Genomic DNA, 19347 nt, shown 5'->3' on the forward strand with positions numbered 1-19347 from the left:
GTATGTTTCAACTTACTCTTCTTCTATCAAGTTGTTCTGTTAGTATCTACCACAAGGATAGAGGAGGAGATCACTGACTAGTGTTTGGGTGGTTTCTAATCTGGGCTTGAGAAGAAAAAGTAGCACCAGGAAAATGTTGAATATAGAGAAAATAATTCACTGGTGGTAAGCAGAGGAACATGGACATTAAGAATCAAATTTTCAGAAGTGGTTCAGTTGTCTTCATTATTTGCTTTGTAGAATACTTGCTAGCTATGAGCCTAATTTGTGAAAGGTCCCACAAGTTTCTAAGTCTTGTAGGATCTACAGTTGGAAATCCAGTTTTCAGACACTGAGTCCCAAGTTTTGCAAGAGATACCAGTATGCAAGCACATTGGGTTTGTTTTTGGGGATTTTTTTTTTTAGATGTCCCTTCAAATATCAGTATAACAGGCCTAGTACTGGTGCCAATGTTTTTCATCACAGAAATAAATAGGTGTCTCATTTCTAAGCACCACTGACTACAGTGTTCGGGTGGCTTCCAATAAACCAAAAGGGAATTACAGTTAGTGTTGTATTTAATCAGGTATGAATTAGGATAAATAAGCACAAATCTGCAAATGATAAATATGGGGATGATGGATATAAAGTTCACAATTTAGAGGCAAGATGATCAAAGCTGATACATAATCTGTAAAGAAGATGCCCTGTGAAACAAGTTATGGTCTTGAAGTTTATGTGAACAAAATCTAAATGATCACACTCCTACTGTTGCCTAGCGGTATCACATATCTGTACTCACCTGTTCTGCTGTCTGGGCCTTTTAAAGATACTTTGCATTTCTCCTGGGTTTCCAATGCATAATATCATGCAGTAGTTATGACTGGTTTCAGTGTAACCAAAAATCCTGAATATTTCAGGGCATCATCTGTACACCATGTATGCTCCAAGCCCTTCTATTTCTAGAACTTTTTGACTCCCTATGTGAATACTGTGTGGAATACTGCTTTGTAGCATACTAAGTCCAACACCTCCAGAATCATTTGATTGAATTCTTATGTGTGGAAATGCACTTTATAGGCTTAGAACAAATCTGAAGAGATCATGTGGTTCATCCCTTTGTCCCACAATGTACATATGGATGATACCCATTATCGACTGCTAGATACTTTTATCATCTCTCTCAAAGACTGGACACACTCCAAAGCATATTTAATCAATACAGATATTTTGTTACCACCCTTATTAAAATCTTATTAATCTTATCCTCTCTTACTCTTCTGTGATGTTGAGCCCATTGTTTCTTTTGCCACTTGCATGGAACACACCTCTTTCCAGCTATTTTTAAAGTATTTGAGAGTTACTGATAACCTTTCTTTTCCCATATCTCAAGATAAACATACCATATTTTCCAGTCCCATGACCATGATGGTTGCCTTTAGGCATATCTTGAAATGAGAATAGAAGCCAGATGACACCTTCCAAGTGCTAGGTGGTATGGAAATATTTTCTCTTGAATTTCATGCACTATATTTATTTAGCTTTAGACCTGTAAAGATGATGTTTGATTTTCATGTTGTTCACTCAAGCCCAGGTCATGGACCACTAGCCACCTAAACAGTTTTCTGTACAATGGATGTGTCATTCTTTTTCATCTTGTTCAACCTGGAGAAGAGAAGGCTTCAGGGACCTCATTGCAGCCTTCCAGTACCTGAAGGAAACATACAAACAGGAGGGGAATCAAGTTATTAAAAAGGGTAGACAATGGCAGGACAAGGGGGAATGGATTAAAACGAAAGGAAGGAAGGTTTAGATTAGATATTAGGGGGAAGTTTTTTACAGAGAGAGTGGTGAGGTGCTGGGACAGGCTGCCCAGAGAAGTGGTGGATGCCCCATCCCTGGAGGTGTTCAAGGCCAGGTTGGATGGGGCCCTGGGCAACCTTGTGTAGATCTAGGCCTTGAGGCTGGTGGCCCTGCCTGTGGCAGGGGGGTTGGAGCTCTATGAGCCTTGGGGTCCCTTCCAACCCAGACCATTCTATGATTCTTTGATTCTGTGATCCCGTAATTGGAACTTCCTCAATACTTCGTTCCATTTGGGCAATGAATCACTGAGAATTATTCTCTAAATATGGTTACCTAGCCTGTTTTTCATCCTACTTAAAATAGGACTTTATATGAAACTAGTGTATATATGATAAGTAATTTAATATGGTAGTGTCAAAATCCTAAATACATAGTTCATTTTGCAAGATGCTGTCTTACATTGTCATAATATGAAATCAGATTTAACAGAATTTGTACTTGAAAAATCTTTGTTGTCTGTTTCTCTGCTTTCTCCCATTTCTACATATATAAGGGGATATATGTGCAAAAATTAAAGGGCTTAAGTTATTTCTGTTCAGATGATCCATAGGTAGGTTCTTAACCCAGAATCTGAGCCCCCAGACATATAACCAGTGTTCTGAAGGAGACCAGCTCAAAATGTCTCTCTTGTGAAACCCCATAATTGATTTGGATACAAACCCAAATCGAATCTGACCTATTGTCATATAGGCCTTCCACTGGCCAAAGACCCGAACTTTGTCACCTTTTAACCAAAATGACCACTACCATACGCCCCTAATATGAACTGTCTGTGATGGAAACTTTTGTCAGGTCTTTGTTAGGTTTTCACACACTTTGCTGGGGTGGGTGCCTTTGTCACAGCAGCCCAGGATACAGTTGGCTTGCTGGACTGCAGACAGCATAGACAATGCCAGGACTTTTGCTGTCTATTTTCCTGAGAAAACTCATGACTTTTGTTCCTGATTATTTTGTTCCCATTAGTTAGTTATTTATTGTTATCTATCCATCAGCTTTGCAACATGTGTATAGAAAAGTGGCTGCTACCTGGAATGTAATTGTGGAGTTGGTTCACACACAAGCAATAAGACACTGTACATGACAGTTTTAAATTTATTATCTATGCCCAGGCTGTATGATCAGCACAGGCACCATTAGTCTGACATTGGTCAGGGTGTCTGTCCCCAGACACAAAATTCCATACTTCAGCTGCTCATCTCCACAGCTGTCTAAGGCTAGGTCTACACTGTCAAAGAATTTAGGTTCCTACGTGGCTTTTGGATCCAGCACTCCTGACCCTTTGAATTGCATGTACTTGTTCATATTTAGGTTTTTTTGGTGTAAACCATTTCTTCCTGAAGTGAACCTCCACAAAATTCTCCACTGCAGGGACCACTCTTAAAAGAGAATATGGACAAGAACAAGCCAGGCTTGCTTCCTTTGTTTTTATATACTCTCAAGCCAGGCTCTGCAAGAGGATGTCTACACAAGCTTGGCATCAGACTATACAAACATCAAACTGGTGGGTAGCCACAGCCTTCACAATACTTAGAACAAAAAAAAATGCACAGGCCTGACTGAGAAAAACGAACCAAGCCCTCTTAGAGATGCACCAGACCACCCTAGAAGGCGTGAATATGATTGTCAGCTAGTTTTCACCAAATGGCCTAGGAACCAGGTGCTCTTTGCAATGTTAGACAGTAGTGTAAGCAAAACTATATCAGCCTGACATAAAAGTACATAGAGAAGATGTGAGGTTCTTTGTCTGCCCTCTACATGTCCCCTGACAAGGATTCTGCTGGGATCACAGCAGAAATTGCACTCACTGTCAGTTGAGAGATTGACTGGAGTTGGTTGGCTGATTGGGATTTTGCGGTTAGATTCCAGTGAGGAGAAACCCTAATTTAAATACAGAATATTAAGTAGAAAGGCTGCAAAGAATCTATCAAACTGTTCAGAACCGTATGGTCTGTTAACTGTCCAAAGCATAATTTTGTGAGTATTGTGCAAGCCTTACATAGTTCAAGGAAAGGGAAAACTGAAATATTTCAGCATCCCAGTCTAGGCAATCAAAGTTTCTGTAAAAGGACAAGACATAAGATGTAAGTGCACACTGTTAGATCACATAATCTTGTGCGCAAACCATGCTTGTTAGCTTCTATCTGAGGACATCAGCAGGAAAGATGGGAAACAATATAGAAGGAGACTTGAAGATAATGAAAGCAGAAGGGTGTGAAGTGATTGTGCATCAACCTTTTATGTTTCTGCACAAGACTGATGATTTTGTCATCCTGCTTTTTGATGAGGTGTTGAATGAATGTTTAAGAAGACTGCACTTATCACTGCTCAGCAGAGTTTGAAAACATACTGTTTGTACTAGAAGACTGAAGATACCAGGTCCAGGCAGGTTAGGAGACAGTCAGGTATTAAAGATGAAAACGCTGTGAAAGACATATATCAGGTGCTTGTACTATAGCAGGCAATAGTTTACATCTGTGTGCAAGAGTACAGACATTGTTACTTGCCTTAGTGTTTTAGCATACCTCATGCTGAAAGAAGTGTAGAGAATATGTAAGAAAAAATACAAATCTAGCATTACAAAATGAGAACCTGACCACAAAACATTGTAACAAGAATAATACTGTTACTGAATGGTGTCTTTTTGACTGGTTGCAATTGAAGTGGACTTAAGTACATGGAATTATTTATGTCAGAAAAAAAAAAAACCAGAAAATGAATGGGCAAAGCAATGAACTGGTTATTAAAAGTTCATTTCCATTGTTAAACTGTTGGCCTTAACCTCTTCTCATATAGTAACAACTTGCTAATATTTTCTCTTAATTTACTCCAAGATTGTCCAATAACAATTGCAATAATAACTGTATCTTTCAACAAATATTTTGTTGGGAAAAGTTTGGGCAGTAGTTTGCTTGGAAAGTACCCTTCAGGGTTATGAGTTACAGTCTGTGAATGGTCATCTTAAATCATGTACAACATTGACCCAAACTACATAAATATAAATATTAAGGTCAGAAACCTGCTTTCCTCCCTGCCCCGCCCACTCCCACCTCCAACCCCCACTATTCAGGTCACTTAGAATTTGTGAAGAACAAGAGCTATAAGGGGCAAAAAATTTGGAATTTATTTGGAATCATTTTCTTAATGCTAACCTCCAATACTGTATAGCTGCTCTGATCTACACTTCACAGATGTTCATTCCATAATCACAGTCATTATACATTTTCCTTTAAAAAAGTTATTATTGTGACCAATGAATATTAGGAATATTTGTGGCATTGTAGAAGAAAACTGCTGAAAGTGTTGATGAGTAACTGCCACCAAAGATAACTATGTGAAAAACAGTGATCATTATAGCTGTCCAGGGGTAGTGTTGCATTACAAGCATGTGGATCCCATATTTTAAAATACCATGGATTTTTCCTGTGTGAGGCAAAGACAGACATAAACCATTAGAACCAATGACTAATTGATGTGGTGGATTAGTGTGTTTGGCAACTTTCAGATGTGCAGGGAAAACACTAAAACATACTTTCTTTTTTTTCAAACAGAGTAGTAGCAGGGTATTGCTAGGAACTATACCTAGTCATGGTCCCTTAAAGAGAAGCCTGTAGAGCTTTGCAATTTTTCTATTTTATCCCATTACTACGTCATTGTGTCTATGCAGATTTAGGATCCTACCTGCTACAGTACAGTGGACATTGCCAAGCTCTGTGGTCCAGTTATGCAGTGAGTTTCCCTCTTTCTCCTTTCTCCAAAAAATATAAGTATTTGAGACTAGCAAATAAGCAACCATATTCTTCCAGTCTTTCTGTCTTGCACAATAGGGAGTCAAGTTGAGATCTATCATAAGAACAGATGAGTCCCAAAATTAAACATAACTGTTGAAAGAAACCGTTGTCTCATTTTGATGTGCATCTGAGCAGCCTTAGCCAGAACAAGAGCCATAGTATGTGTCAGACAGTCTCAGCAGGAGGCAACAAACCTGTCATTTGGATAAAGACTGCTGACAGACAAGTGACAGAGGCCATATACAGTACACTGAGTTTCATAAGTCTCACAACTTCCATGCATCATCTCATAGAGATACATATTCTGGCCACTTTAGCACTGAGGCTCACTTCCATCCGTTCACACTTGTCAGTGACTAAGTAGCAATTTAATTATAATTTGTGCATCATTTGCAAATACATGTACAACATCTGCTAGAATCTCCTGACTGACCAACAGCTGAGTGCCTGACTAGTGAAGACCTGCCTTTCCTGAGACTGTAGGTGATGGACAGCTGAATATACTGGCAGTCACCATGCATTTCGACTGTTTCTTCTGCAGTGCCACTGCCTGTGTGTTGCCACTTCCTTGAGTGTTAAGATGGGTAATAAATAGAATAGCTTTAAGTCCATCCATTTTCTTCTAAATTGCAATTATTAACATTGAAACTTACAAAAATGATAGAATACAGGAAGTGACCATAGTGGTCCTGACTGCAAAAGATAACTGGGGCTTCCATCCAGGTTGAAATGTGTAGCTTGGCATACCCCTGAGAAAATTTACTGAACTGTACTAGTTTCTTATTATAAGTTTTCCATTCTCCTGTGTATTTCTGTGGAGACCCAAAACTTTAAGATTTGGCAGAAATCCTGAGTGCCTGGTCTGGTCTACTAAATGGAAACATATATGGACTGCCAAGTTTCGATTAGGATTTGGATTTGGATCCAAGTTTCCTTATAAACACATGAAGTAATCTTTCTGCTCAATTCAGTACCCATCAGGCCTTAGCCAGAATATCGGTCCAGTCTTGGGCACCTCACTGCACAAAAACTAGCCAATTGGAAAGAAACCAGAAAGAGAGTAAGAGGAGGTCTAGAAAACATATAATACTAGAAATGACTACAAAAACTTGGATTGTTTAGTCCTTAGGGGTTTACGTTGATTTGTTTTCTACAGAGAGTTATTTCCAAGCCAAATCATTCCAATGATGTTGTTTACAGGGCTGCTCCACAAACAGTTGTATTTGAAGCGTTGGTGAACTTTAGCACAGAGGCAGAAAAATGTATCTGGGGTAAGGGAGGGCTGAAACTTCTTAAGCCATCTTTGTCAAGACATCTAACAAAGCAGATAACTACCAGCCTGAATCTAAACATATATATTAGGCGAAGGTGTTTTGCTTTCCTTGGTATATTAATTTCTATTCCTTGGTCACTATGAGTTGTCATTTATAACTCCTCCATCCCAGAGACAGATCAGATAATAAATTCTGAAACTGTGCTTCATGTACAAATTATAAAATCTTGCAATGCTGGTGTCAAGCACCCTGAGATGTTCACACTGTTGTATCTTCCATCAGCATTCATGTAGCTCGCTATATGTCTTCCTGTCTTGACTGAAAGCATGGAGCTCAAGAAATCCGATGTCTGTCTAATAGAGCTAGGTGCAGTTGGCTCTAGCTGCAGTAATCCCATCTCCACAACAAGAATTAAATCCATTTTGGCTAAATCTGATGACATGCTTGCAAGTTACTGTTGAAGGCAATGAACTAGGTGTCCTTGAAGGAAGTTCTGAATTCAACTTACAGCACAGATGTGTCCTCAAAGTCACTTTTTGCATTTTATTTGCTTAAGGATAACTCGTCTAACCTTGGACAGTTAACAGAAGGAGCAGTGGTGTTTAGAACTGTTGAGTTCCTCCCTTCACTGTCAGGAGGGGAAAATGCAGGCTAACTTGTGTTCCTGAATTAATTGCTTCTGTTACATATCAGGATGGATATTAGCTACATTTATTCCTACCATTCTTGTAGCTAAGTTTAAACTCCTCCCTTGCTAACCAACAGGTTTTACTATTGCATCACTAGGGAAGTTGTCTCTTCCCATGTACCCTGCTGCTGCCACCCTTCCATTCACTTGGTCTACAGAGGACCATTGGTTGAGCAGTCCTTTGTTCTGAAATAAAAGCCATAAGAGCAGTAGACAGGGAAAGGAGAAGTAGGTTTATTTTCCTTTATTCCCCTTGTGGATCTGCAAAAAGGTTCTAATAATCCGTATTTTACTTGCTCTTTATGCACCATGGAGATATTTTAAACTGATATTGTGCTAATCATAGAATGGCATGGGTTGGAAGGGACCCCAAGGATCACTGAGCTCCAACCCCCCTGCCACAGGCAGGGCCACCAGCCTCCACGGTTGCCCAGGGCCCCATCCAAACTGGCCTTGAATACTTCCAGGGATGGGGCATCCACCACTTCTCTGGGCAGCCTGTCCCAACACCTCACCACTGTCTCTGTGAAAAACTTCCCCCTAATACCTAATTTAAACCTTCCTTCCTTTAGCTTTATTCCATTCCCCCTTGTCCTGCCATTGTGTACCCTTTTTTAACAACTTGATTCTCGTCCTGTTTGTGTTTCCTTCAGGTACTGGAAGGCTGCAATGAGGTTCCCCAGCAGCCTTCTCTTCTCTTCTCTAGACTGAACAAGCCCAGCTCCTTCAGCCTCTCTTCACAGGAGAGGTGTTCCACCCCTCTAATCCTCTTCCTGGCCCTCCTCTGAAGCCTCTCCAACAGTTCTACATCTTTCTTGTGTTGGGGCCCCCAGATCTGGACACAGTACTAATGAAGGAAAGCTCTGATGTCCTGTTCTCATAGCCTTCCAAAAGTCTGGATATGTATCTCAGGCTTGTCCAGATGCATCAGATGCGTGAATTGGACTGTAAAGCTCATAGGACATTCACATTTTGGCTATAGTTGATCTAAACATGACACTTTAGCAGCTTGCTTAGTGGTCTTTCAATACTTTCACTGCTGATTTAGCGCAGGAAGGGTAGAAGTCTCAGAAAATGTTAAATAATAATAAAAAGCACTGAACTGATTTTAACTTTAAACAGTTTTAGTTTTAAGTTGAAGCTTACGTTATGGTTCAGATTGGCGATTGTTTAATATTTCTGCCTGTAACTGTGGCATTATGTGTTGTGAGATTTGTATCTTAAGCTGCATTCAAAAGACAACTGCAAAGTCTGTAGGATTACATTTTAATTGAACTACTTTATTGAAAAATGTTCCAAAGGCAAGTCTGTCTTACCCATTGTTCAGTTTCCTAAGTTTATCTTCTACTCTAACATCTTCCTCTTTCTGTTGTCAATGATTCTTCTGCAAAACAAAAGATAGGAATAAACATAACTTCTCATTTAAAGCTGTTTTTGAATTTGCTTTGCACAGGTGCGAATAGTGAAACAGAGTGGAAACAGTCAGTGGCATCGTATTCCTTAGCACTTCAATCTCATGACCACATCCAACAGTCTTCTCGTTTCTTCAAACCACCCTTTTTCAAGCCACCTACTAGGAGCAGGTTTTTGAACATCGTATCTTTAACATTATGCCTTGTCACTAACTTTGATTCAAGGCAATGCCACTCAAAGGTACTCCCTCAGGGAAGTTCCTTAGCAGGTGCAGAAATCCAATTTCCAGAAAGTCAGTTTAGAGGTGTGTTACAAAGTTCTGCCCTCTCCAGCTACCCACCAAGAGCAACAGCTGCCTTCACAGGCCCAGCAGCTTCTTGTCACCATTTGGGAAATTGGAAAGTTTCAGAAGCTCTCAGTCATCACTACATTCCATCTAGCTAAACTCACTCTTCATCTGCAATATTTCTGCCAACAGAAGAAAAGGCGAGGGAGGGACTGCCTGTGAATTGCCACATTCATGGCATAATGTCTACAAGAGGGAGGAAGATGCAAGGTGGTCCTATTCTTCTACATTAAGAGGACTGCAACTACAGTTGCAGACATTTAAAGTGTGTTTTAAGGACTTATTACACAAATGACGCAGCTACAGAAAAATAGTCACTGCCTCACACTACAACAAAGTTGAATTTGGTCCCAGAATCAAGTGGTTCTCATTGCAGGGTATGTTTGGATCTGTTGCAGTACAGCCTTGGTAATATATCTGATATTCTGTCAAGCTGTCTTTACTAACAAATTGCTTGACATTATTTCACTCAAGTTCTAGGGTATTTTGTAAATTCTTTGCTTCTTATTACCAGCATTTTTATAAAAACAGAGGACATGTGGAATTAGTGTACAGAATTATGTAAGTGCAATTTTTCACTTGTAGTTTTTACAGTCCCTATGTGCAGAGCAAGACAGCCTTTCTGTTGCCTTGTCATTTATATAATGATCACTTTTATACACTATAAAAATACAGCTTATTTAAGTTAAATATATTTTGTTTCTATTGGGAATATGTTTCTAGTCTTTGGGACCTGTAAAGAGAGCACATGCATAGCTACAGGGCACATCGCAAGTTGATATTTAAAATGTTGCTAACTATAATGAGTTGGCAATGGTTTGGGTATTGAAAACTATGCTTTTACAGTGGATGTGGTCAAAGGGGATTAGTTGTAATTGTTGAAGTTTACAGAGTTATGGCTGTAAAATAATAGTGTGCTATCTGTTTTAAAACCATAATGGAGGCCACAGCATTTTTTTAATTTGTTTTATTTTTCTTGCCAAGTTCCTAAAAAGCATGGAACCAGAAATGAGTAACTCCTAGTGAAAATTTTCCCTCCAAGAATATTAATTTTTTGTAGTGCTTATTATCAAGCCTAATTACAAGTCACATTTTATCATTATATATTATTCTACACATTTTCTTGAGAGAAAAGTTTTAAGGCATAGAAATTCCTGAACCCAGCAATGGTATAAAATCAGATACAAGAAACATACAAGGAAGTATATTGAAATGCCTTTTTTCTTCCAATCTTCACATAAAAGAAACATGAGTTCCAAAGAGATGTTAACATTGTATAGGATAAGAAAAGATCAAAATTAAAGTAGGTTGGATAATTTATCTGGTTTTTACTTGATAAAACTGACTTGCCCTCCTGAGGAGGTTGGCCAATTCTCTAGAGATTCATTCTGAAAAATGACACTCCAGATGACTGAGAAAGTAGTAAATACAATACCTGTCTTTAAAAAGGGAAAAACTGAAGCCGTAGAGAAAAGTCAGCATATCCTGAGAAAGCATATAGAAAAAATAATCTAAATATATTTTAAACACCTAAGAAGTTATCAACCAAACAGAATTTATGAAAGAGATGTAATAAACCAGTCTACTTTTCAACTGTGATGAGATAAAAATCTTCATGTATAGGAGAGAAGAACTAGATAACATAAAAAACTTTTGAAACTAGTTTCTCTAATGATATTCTCTTAACCGAGGTCAGCAAGCAATATCTAAGTGAAAGTCTTACAGTATGGAAAGACATATGCAGGAATTAGCAGTTTTTCACTTCCAATCTGAATAGAGGTGCCAAGTTCCACAACAGTCTCTTTAAGGTATCTCTTAATCAAAAGCTATCTAGAGAGGCCATGGAAATTATAATTTTTGTTGCAGTAGTATAGAAATCAAATCATGATCCATGATTCCAATACATTAACCTTGAGGAAAATGCAAATTTTTTTGTGCCCTTGAAGAAGTCAGTTTCATCAAATGGTGAAAACACTACTGTGTAGGGCTTCATGCTGTATGTCTCAATCTCTTTTTTTTTATACGTTCCTGCTAAATTTAATAATGACTCAAAAAAAGAATAATCAAATACATATTTTTTCTCTTACATCAAAGGCACCTGTTTCAAAGTTCTGAAAGTCCTCAGGACTTGTGCTTGTAGATCTTGTCAGATGAGTTAGTGCTCTCACGCTGACCTTTGAAATATGTCTACATCACTGAAACCTGTGAAAAATTCCTATTGCCTTCAGTAGATTTCTGTCCAACTTGTGGTAAAATCCACTCCTGAGAAAATCTGTAAATAATACCAAATAATTTGCAATCTAGACAAAAACTATTTCTGTGCTTGTAACTACCATGCTACTATGCTGAAGTTTGCAGGGTGTAAAGAGGATAGCAGTGTAGATAAGTATGAAATCAGGTCCTTGCTACCCAAGGGGTATTGAATTCATTTGAAAAAAAAGCCATTACAATGTACTGTTCTCCCTCAAAATGCACATAGGTTAGAATAAACAAAATCATCACTGAAAAAATTAACATATATATAAATATATATAAATTATATATATATATAAATTATTATATATAGATTATATATAAATTAACTTATATATATATAAAACACACTCAATGAGAACTAATACAGGATCATTAGTGATGAGATCAAACTGATAACTGTTCTAAAGAATTCAGCTACACTTGCCATCAGCTAAATTACATAACTAGGTATAATCAAGCCTGTTACTGTGGACATAAATACTAGTAGCATTTAGCTATGTATTTAGCATTTAGCTAATACATAAATGTAGTAGCATTTCTCTTCATGACCTCCATTCAACTGCCTATCTAGGATATAGTGGACCGTTAGATTGCCAACAAATTTTACCAGAAAAAAATTACTTTCATTAATTATATTAATATTTCTGTTATTTTAACTTAGGCATTGTAGTGAAGAGCAATGTTGTTCTATCATTCAAATGCAAAACACTTAAAATGAGTTAATTCAGTGAAAGTTTCTTTAGCACTGTTCTTCCTTTGGAAATGTAATAATCAATTGAAATGGTCTAATATGGCGTTATTGTTAAAAGGAAAATATTTTAAAAAAATCACAAAATATAACTCATTTTAATCCATTTCAGCATAAAAATGAATAATAGGACATGTCATGCCAATATCTTTTGGTTTGGGTTGGGTTTTGTTAGGATTGGGGGTGTTTTGTTAGTGCTGCTGTTAGAAATGGGCCTGGCCTTGTTTTACTGGTGCCACTGGCTTGGGTTCCAGCAGTTAATATCTGTAGAAAGAATTAAGTAAATTCTCATCACGTTATGTCACCAAAAAAAAAAAAAAAAAAGGACAGAAAGGAATAAAGGTTACTCATAAAAAGAAGTGGACATTGCAGCAGTGTTCACACCATGTACATACTCTCTCATAGCTTGTCATCCACATAATTAAAGTTTCTCCACTTATGTCTGATTTTGAGCACAAATGCTTTAGATGTCCCATTAGAAAGAACCATTAAAGACCACTGGTCTGTATGAATGCTCTCACAGAAAATCCGTGAAGCAACTTTGGTTTTGATTTGCTGTGAAAATGAGCAATACAAGCATAATCAGCTTTGGCTGATAGTTACTCACTGATCTGTTTATACCAGTTGTATGACACTGGTAAATATGAGCCAGCTACCAAGACCTAATTAAGGAGCCCTTACAACTTTTCTTGAGATTAGAGAGTGCAATTCTTTTCATCTTACATATGGAAAATGGAACAACAGACACGTTAGCCTTAAGAGTGGGTCATGGAGGTCTGATATTTTCTGGGTCTTCCTAGATTAGCAAGTTCCCCGAAGTTGTAACTCCCCTTCTCTTCACGTAAGCACCTTGTTCTAATTCTCAAGCTAACATTACATTAGGTAACTAATGGAAGTTATGTTCAGAGTTTTCATTTAATTGCCAATACTTTTCTCTTCTTGGCAGTAGATAGGCAGCTCTAGGTATCAGAGGGGCCTTTGCTACTACTGAGTTGGATACTACTGATACTGGAGTGAGCTGATTTGGGGAACTGTTGTTTTTACCCCCTCACAGGTAGCAGACTTGTAGTGTTGTGGTAACTGTGCTCTGACTCTGTTCCAAGTGTGGGGTTCAAACCTCGTAGGTCATCAGTGCAGAATTGTTCTGTAAGAAGCCCAGTGTCTTCCACAGCATTGGTGAATCTTCTTAGTTTATATACACAACATCATTCTTAGCATTGCTTATTTATCATGCTGCAATGAAGAATATTACCATAAAAATGTTACAGCAGAAGGCTGTTGGTTTTTTGTGGATTTTTTTAAGTAATATATCATTTGTGTCTATAAACATTTATATTAGCATTTTTATACCAATATATGAACACAATAATCATACATTTATAGGTTTGGACAAGAAACTTTTTAAAAAATATTATTTCTCCTTTATTATGGTCCAATTTCTGGAGAGCTTTACTAGATCCCAGATCTATCTTGCAGTTCTCATTGAAGTCTTTCTCATATGCCAGGACTATAGAACTTGTAACTGTGGCCATCCTAAGGCTTGTTGCTTAAGTAAACACAAAGCCTCTGGTAACTGCACTGAAATTTAGAGATCTTCATATCAAAATTTGTGTAGTTTATGTAAGTATCAAACTTTATTTTTCAATGCATCCAGAAAAGGCCTTTCTTGACAGTAAAAGGAGGTCTTTTGTGTTAAATTTCCTAATTTGATATTCTCTTCTTCACACACATAACCTAATGTCATCGGTTTTCTTACCCATAAAAATCAACTACTGTTTTTTCATGCTTGACTTACAGGCACTGTCCAGCAAACATCAAAGCTTCTGCTTGTAGCCAGAGAATAAGTAACACCCTCGCTCCTAAGCTGCATAGACCAGTTCAATGGCCACAGAGAATGGCTTTTGTATCATATGTAAAGCAGGCATTTTCAAAAAGATTTACAGTTACTTCCTCCTTACCCCCTGTGCACACTAAAGTCCACATGGTTCCACAGTCTGAACAAATTGCATTCAGTTTTCAGGCACAGAAAATCATCGCTTCCAGAAAAAGCACCAAAACCCAAGTCAGATTGTTGTTTTCAGTTGATGCGTGGCTATCTTGAGATATTTTCAAGTAAAGGAGAAAATATGGATTTTACAGTATCACTCTGCTCTCACAAAAAGCATAGAGCATATTTAGGAGAAAATTATCACAGTTTGGGGGGGGGGGCGTGGAGCAGGTAGCAACTCAACAATGTTTTATCCAACTGATCCATTTATCACGATGTTTGTTGGCTAAGTGTAGGATGTTCTTTACAATTTCTCACCACTTTTGCTCCTACTGTGATTTTCCCATTAGCAACCTTTGATTTAGATGTGCTATTGTTCTGACCTCCTTAACATCTACTTTAAAAGCCAGAGATATGTTGGAGCCAGGCATTCTACCTGGATAAATCATTTAGAAGTTACTTGGTTGGAGCCATATTTATCATGTATTAAGATACAATGTCCAGACAAGATAGTCACCCAGTTATTCTAGTAATAGCTGAAAAGGGAACTTGAAAGTCACTTTGTAAGTTGTGATACTTCTCCCAAATCAATATGCTCTTGGGCAGAAAACACTGAGTTTGAAAGCTCTGTCTCACTTTATTAGCCCCTTGAGCCATCCAGTATTGCATAAGGAGTTTGTTTCAAACAACAACAAAAATATTTATTGCAAACAGAGCAAAATGTTTCTGATATTTGAAAGACAAAGATAATGTGGCCATTTGGGTTAGTTATACCATATCCCAAAATGTCAACATGCTTGCCAAAAATGAATTTATCAGCTGAGTGCAGCCAAGAGATTTAGTTTATCTAAATGTCCTACAAGGAATAAATAGTTTACCACTGTTTTTGAAGATTGGGGTAAATGTAACATTCAATTGACATATGCTATAGATTTAATTTAATGCTGTGGTTCAGATATATCTCCTGATATATTTTAGTAAAATCTATGCTAAGAAAATGGAACTGTTTCAGTATTTATGGGGTATAAAATGCAGGGTTATCAAGGAAAAACATGTTAATGGAAACAATGTTTGTGTATATTCTTGCAATTGTTTAAAGAGGAATTTTGCTGAAATTTGTTGGTCAGTTGGTTCTGAATATTAAAAGTTTGATATTTTTCTGTTTTATTGTCTTTTTGATAGTGAGAAAATCTTCTAATGAAGTGATTAAATAGCTCAATTTTTATTTTTTAGGCATATTGGAGATAACATCTGTAGAAATTGGAGTTGTGGCAGTTAAGTCCATTAAGAGCAACTATTATTTAGCCATGAACAAGAAAGGAAAAGTCTACGGCTCTGTAAGTATTTGTTTTCCTTCCAAAAGGATTGCAGTAGTTAGAATAGTTCCCTCCCTTACCTACTGAAGAACCCACTTGTCTGTGTATAACCACCAATTAGGTCTGAAATAAGCTGTTAAGCAAAATTTCACTCTCCGGTAAACCATCAGACAGACCAGAAAAGAAAAATATTTCTTATACTCCTGTACATATGGATTTTAATATCTAGAATTACATTGATCAGAAATACAGACTAAGCAGTCCTCAGTCCTGCACCACTGAGAGGTATAAGGGCATCATGAGCTGCTGACAAAGTTGCCATTCCTCAGTTAAGCTACACCCACTGATCTGGGGTATGCACCCGTATGTATGCGAACAGGTTACTATAAATCACCATCTTCAATTCACACATCTCAGTTTACAGTGTTTAATCTAATAATTTTTGATCATTTCTTCCAAGGCCTGAGATAAGTTTTCCTACCCAAGTTAGCCACGGCTGGTATGGAGAGAGTCCATCCCAATGCTATATACACACAACAGAAGACAAAGCACTTTCACGTACCATAGGTGGAAACGGCTGCCATAAGATTCAGTAATTCATACTGTATTAGAAATAGTGTTGACAGGAGGATACGAATGTGGAAAACCCTTTTTTTTAATTCCAGCAGAGATAATTTTTCAATATTCACATCATAAAATCACAACATAATGACTTATCAAAACCTATTCCTTAATACTTCAGAGATTTCAAGAATGCTTCTGTTATTATTTTTCCCAACCTCCCAAGACTTGCACTTAGACTCATATTACTACAGTGTGGCAGCTTGCAGATGGATATGAAAAACAGAACCAATAAAAATTTTAAAAACACTTTTAAGCATGTGCACAATAGACATTGGTGCAGGGTTATGCTGAAATTTGTTTGAAATGAACAAAGCAGTCTCAGACCCCTGCCAACAGGACTTCTTAACCACATCACAACATCATCTGTCCTCCCTGTATTATCTAAGAATAGAGATAAAAAATTTGGTTTGAGTACAGTGCTGCATCTAGGAAAACAAGTAAGACCTTTTCTATATTTATCAAAGAGGTTTCCATTTGACTGACTTTGATTTGAATGAGGGAGCAAAAGAAGATTCGGTATTTGGTTTCTTTAACAAAATAAGCTCCTGGCATATAGGAAAAGTTACTGCAGTTCAGAACTGTAAAGGCCACTGGCCTTAATACCTTGGTGCCAGAGGTGGCATATCACAGCAAATGCATAGTAAATGATACATATATATCTTTGTGAATAGAGGCAGTATTGAGGGTCATTTTGGAGAGTTTTCTCTTCACAGTGTCTTTCTCAACATTCATTGTTCACCTAACTACTAATCCCAAAGTCAAAGAGCATTTGGGACCAAATTGAGTATGAATATGTTCAATTCTGTTAGGAAGATGCAAACATATGTTCTGTAGTTTTAGCAGAATGTAAGTAAAAATATTATGTTTTACTACAGACCAAAAATTTTTACTGCACCAAATTACTAAACATAAGCTGTTTCAAAAACAATTGATAGGAATAGAATTTTTTTTTAATATTCTTATGTACTTTTTAATTGAATCAGATACTTTCTATGTATTTAGTAGCTGAATATTTAAGGACTTTGAACATCATAGGAGATCAAACATCCATAAATGTTTAATCTGAACACTGAAAACTTTTATTATTCAGACATGTGTCTTGTCTTGTTCATAGACACATTAAAAATACTGCATGTACTTAGCATGTCATGCTCTGAGATTCTGACAGGCTTCTGTCTGGGCTCTGAAATTACATCTTTCTGTGTAACATCACAGTTAACATTACAGAAAAAAATAGTCCCCCCTACATGCTTCCTCATGGTTATACATTTTATCTTTCTAACAAACTGATAACTGGTTCTCCTTTGAAAATAGAAAACCTAAATCTCTGGTACCATGCACAAAATTGTTGTGAAGTTTATTTCATCATGAAGCTACAGGATCATACATGATTCTTTTCTAGGTTAAGCTCTTCTTCAGGTCAGCAAAGTAGACAGGCCTTACATCCACTGTAACAGCAGCATAACAGTGATTTGCATCTATTCAAAAACCCCTTTTTTCATGGTAACTGTGGTGTTAAAGGTCTTACTTTAAATAAGAACTATACAGATTTGTTTAACATATGGTATCAATATCCTGGTTCAAGATATTTAAAGTTGCATTTGTTAGAACTGAAATATGATGAATGACTCCTCATAATTTGAGTTTCTGACTGAGAATTTGATTTAATATTGTTGCTATATTCCAAATCTGAGAAATATAATTTCATCTGTGATTGAATTTTATTATTTCACTTCTATAATTAGTCCTGAATAGTTGACTATGTCTTTCGTTGGTTTCACTTTTCAGTTTAAGTGGTGGTGTTTTAAATGCTGTGGACAAAGTGAAACACTGTAGGAACCTGTAAAGGGTGTCATACGCAAAACACTGAAATGTTCAAAAATAGTTATCTATTTGCTATCAATATAGTACAACTATGAAAGATTGTATTTGTTCTGAATTTATGCACTTGTTTTCTTCCTTTAACAGAAAGAGTTTAACAGTGATTGCAAATTGAAGGAACGAATAGAAGAAAATGGATATAATACATATGCATCCTTAAATTGGAAGCACAATGGAAGGCAAATGTTTGTGGCCCTGAATGGAAGGGGAGCCACTAAGAGAGGACAGAAAACAAGAAGGAAAAACACTTCAGCTCACTTTCTTCCAATGGTAGTAATGTCATAGATAAAGGAACTATTTTGTTGATGCAGTTGAACCAAAGGCTCTTATGTCAAGTATGTTTGGTAATGCTGTTGAAGAATAAATGCAAAGAAATAGTGCAGACATCTGCTTGTTTGGAAAGAGAGTGAGGGAAGCCTTTGAAGGTTTTGTACTCATTACTGGCACAAAAATACTTTTATTTAGCTCAGTGTCATATCTTATAATCAAGATACAAGGGGGATAAAATGTATAGAAGTTATTGCCAGTGTGAACTTTTTTTAATCTCTGCAATGGAATTTAGGGGATCTGAGACATTCTGTTGAATGATTTTCACGGGGAAAGTTATTTATGGAATACTAACTCATATCAAAGACCTTAATTGCTCATTCAAGCCTAATGATCCAATGAACAGTTAGACACACACAAGCATTTACTGGAAGCACTTGGGTCGTGCACAAATAATGGCATTTCTGGAGAATTCTTGTGGAAGAATGGATAGGATTAAGGAATATAAGCAAAGTAGTGTAAAACTGTTCTAACAAAACGAATAGTATGGTTTGCTTGTATGTTCTAACTTCATTTCTTTTGATTTCTCTCTAAGTTATTTATTTAATAGGATGTTAAATATCTTTTTTGATTTGAAATGTTTTCCTCATTTGCTTCTTTGTTATTTTCCCTTTTTCTCAGTACTTCACAGAGAGGCTGATAGGCTAAAATGTCAGCCTCCGAAGTTCTCTGAGAATAGGTATTATACAAGGCTTTAAAGGCAGAATTAGTATGCATAACCCATTTTTTTTTCCTAAACTGTCTTGCACTTAAGCAAAAAGACCAAACAAGCAGTGCTTGGATTTATGGAATTGGGTTTCCTTGTGTTGGAGAAATTTTTTACTTATCAGCACTCAAGAACAAATGTCAAGAAATAC

The 19347-nt window shown here is 37.0% G+C and overlaps 1 protein-coding gene across 1 annotated transcript in view; it reads left to right on the forward strand.

The window, feature by feature from the left end:
* Positions 1 to 18448, forward strand: part of FGF10 (fibroblast growth factor 10) — a gene marked incomplete at both ends in the record, with an annotated part of 63877 nt that extends 45429 nt beyond the window's left edge. Inside the window, 2 exons of the mRNA XM_084278632.1 lie at positions 15576 to 15679; positions 18251 to 18448. Coding sequence (XP_084134758.1) covers positions 15576 to 15679; positions 18251 to 18448 — 302 coding nt within the window. The remainder of the gene's footprint in view (positions 1 to 15575; positions 15680 to 18250) is intronic.
* Positions 18449 to 19347: the final 899 nt, after the last annotated feature.

Source organism: Gallinula chloropus (assembly GCF_964237585.1).
Source record: "Gallinula chloropus genome assembly, chromosome: Z".
Taxonomy (NCBI): domain Eukaryota; kingdom Metazoa; phylum Chordata; class Aves; order Gruiformes; family Rallidae; genus Gallinula; species Gallinula chloropus.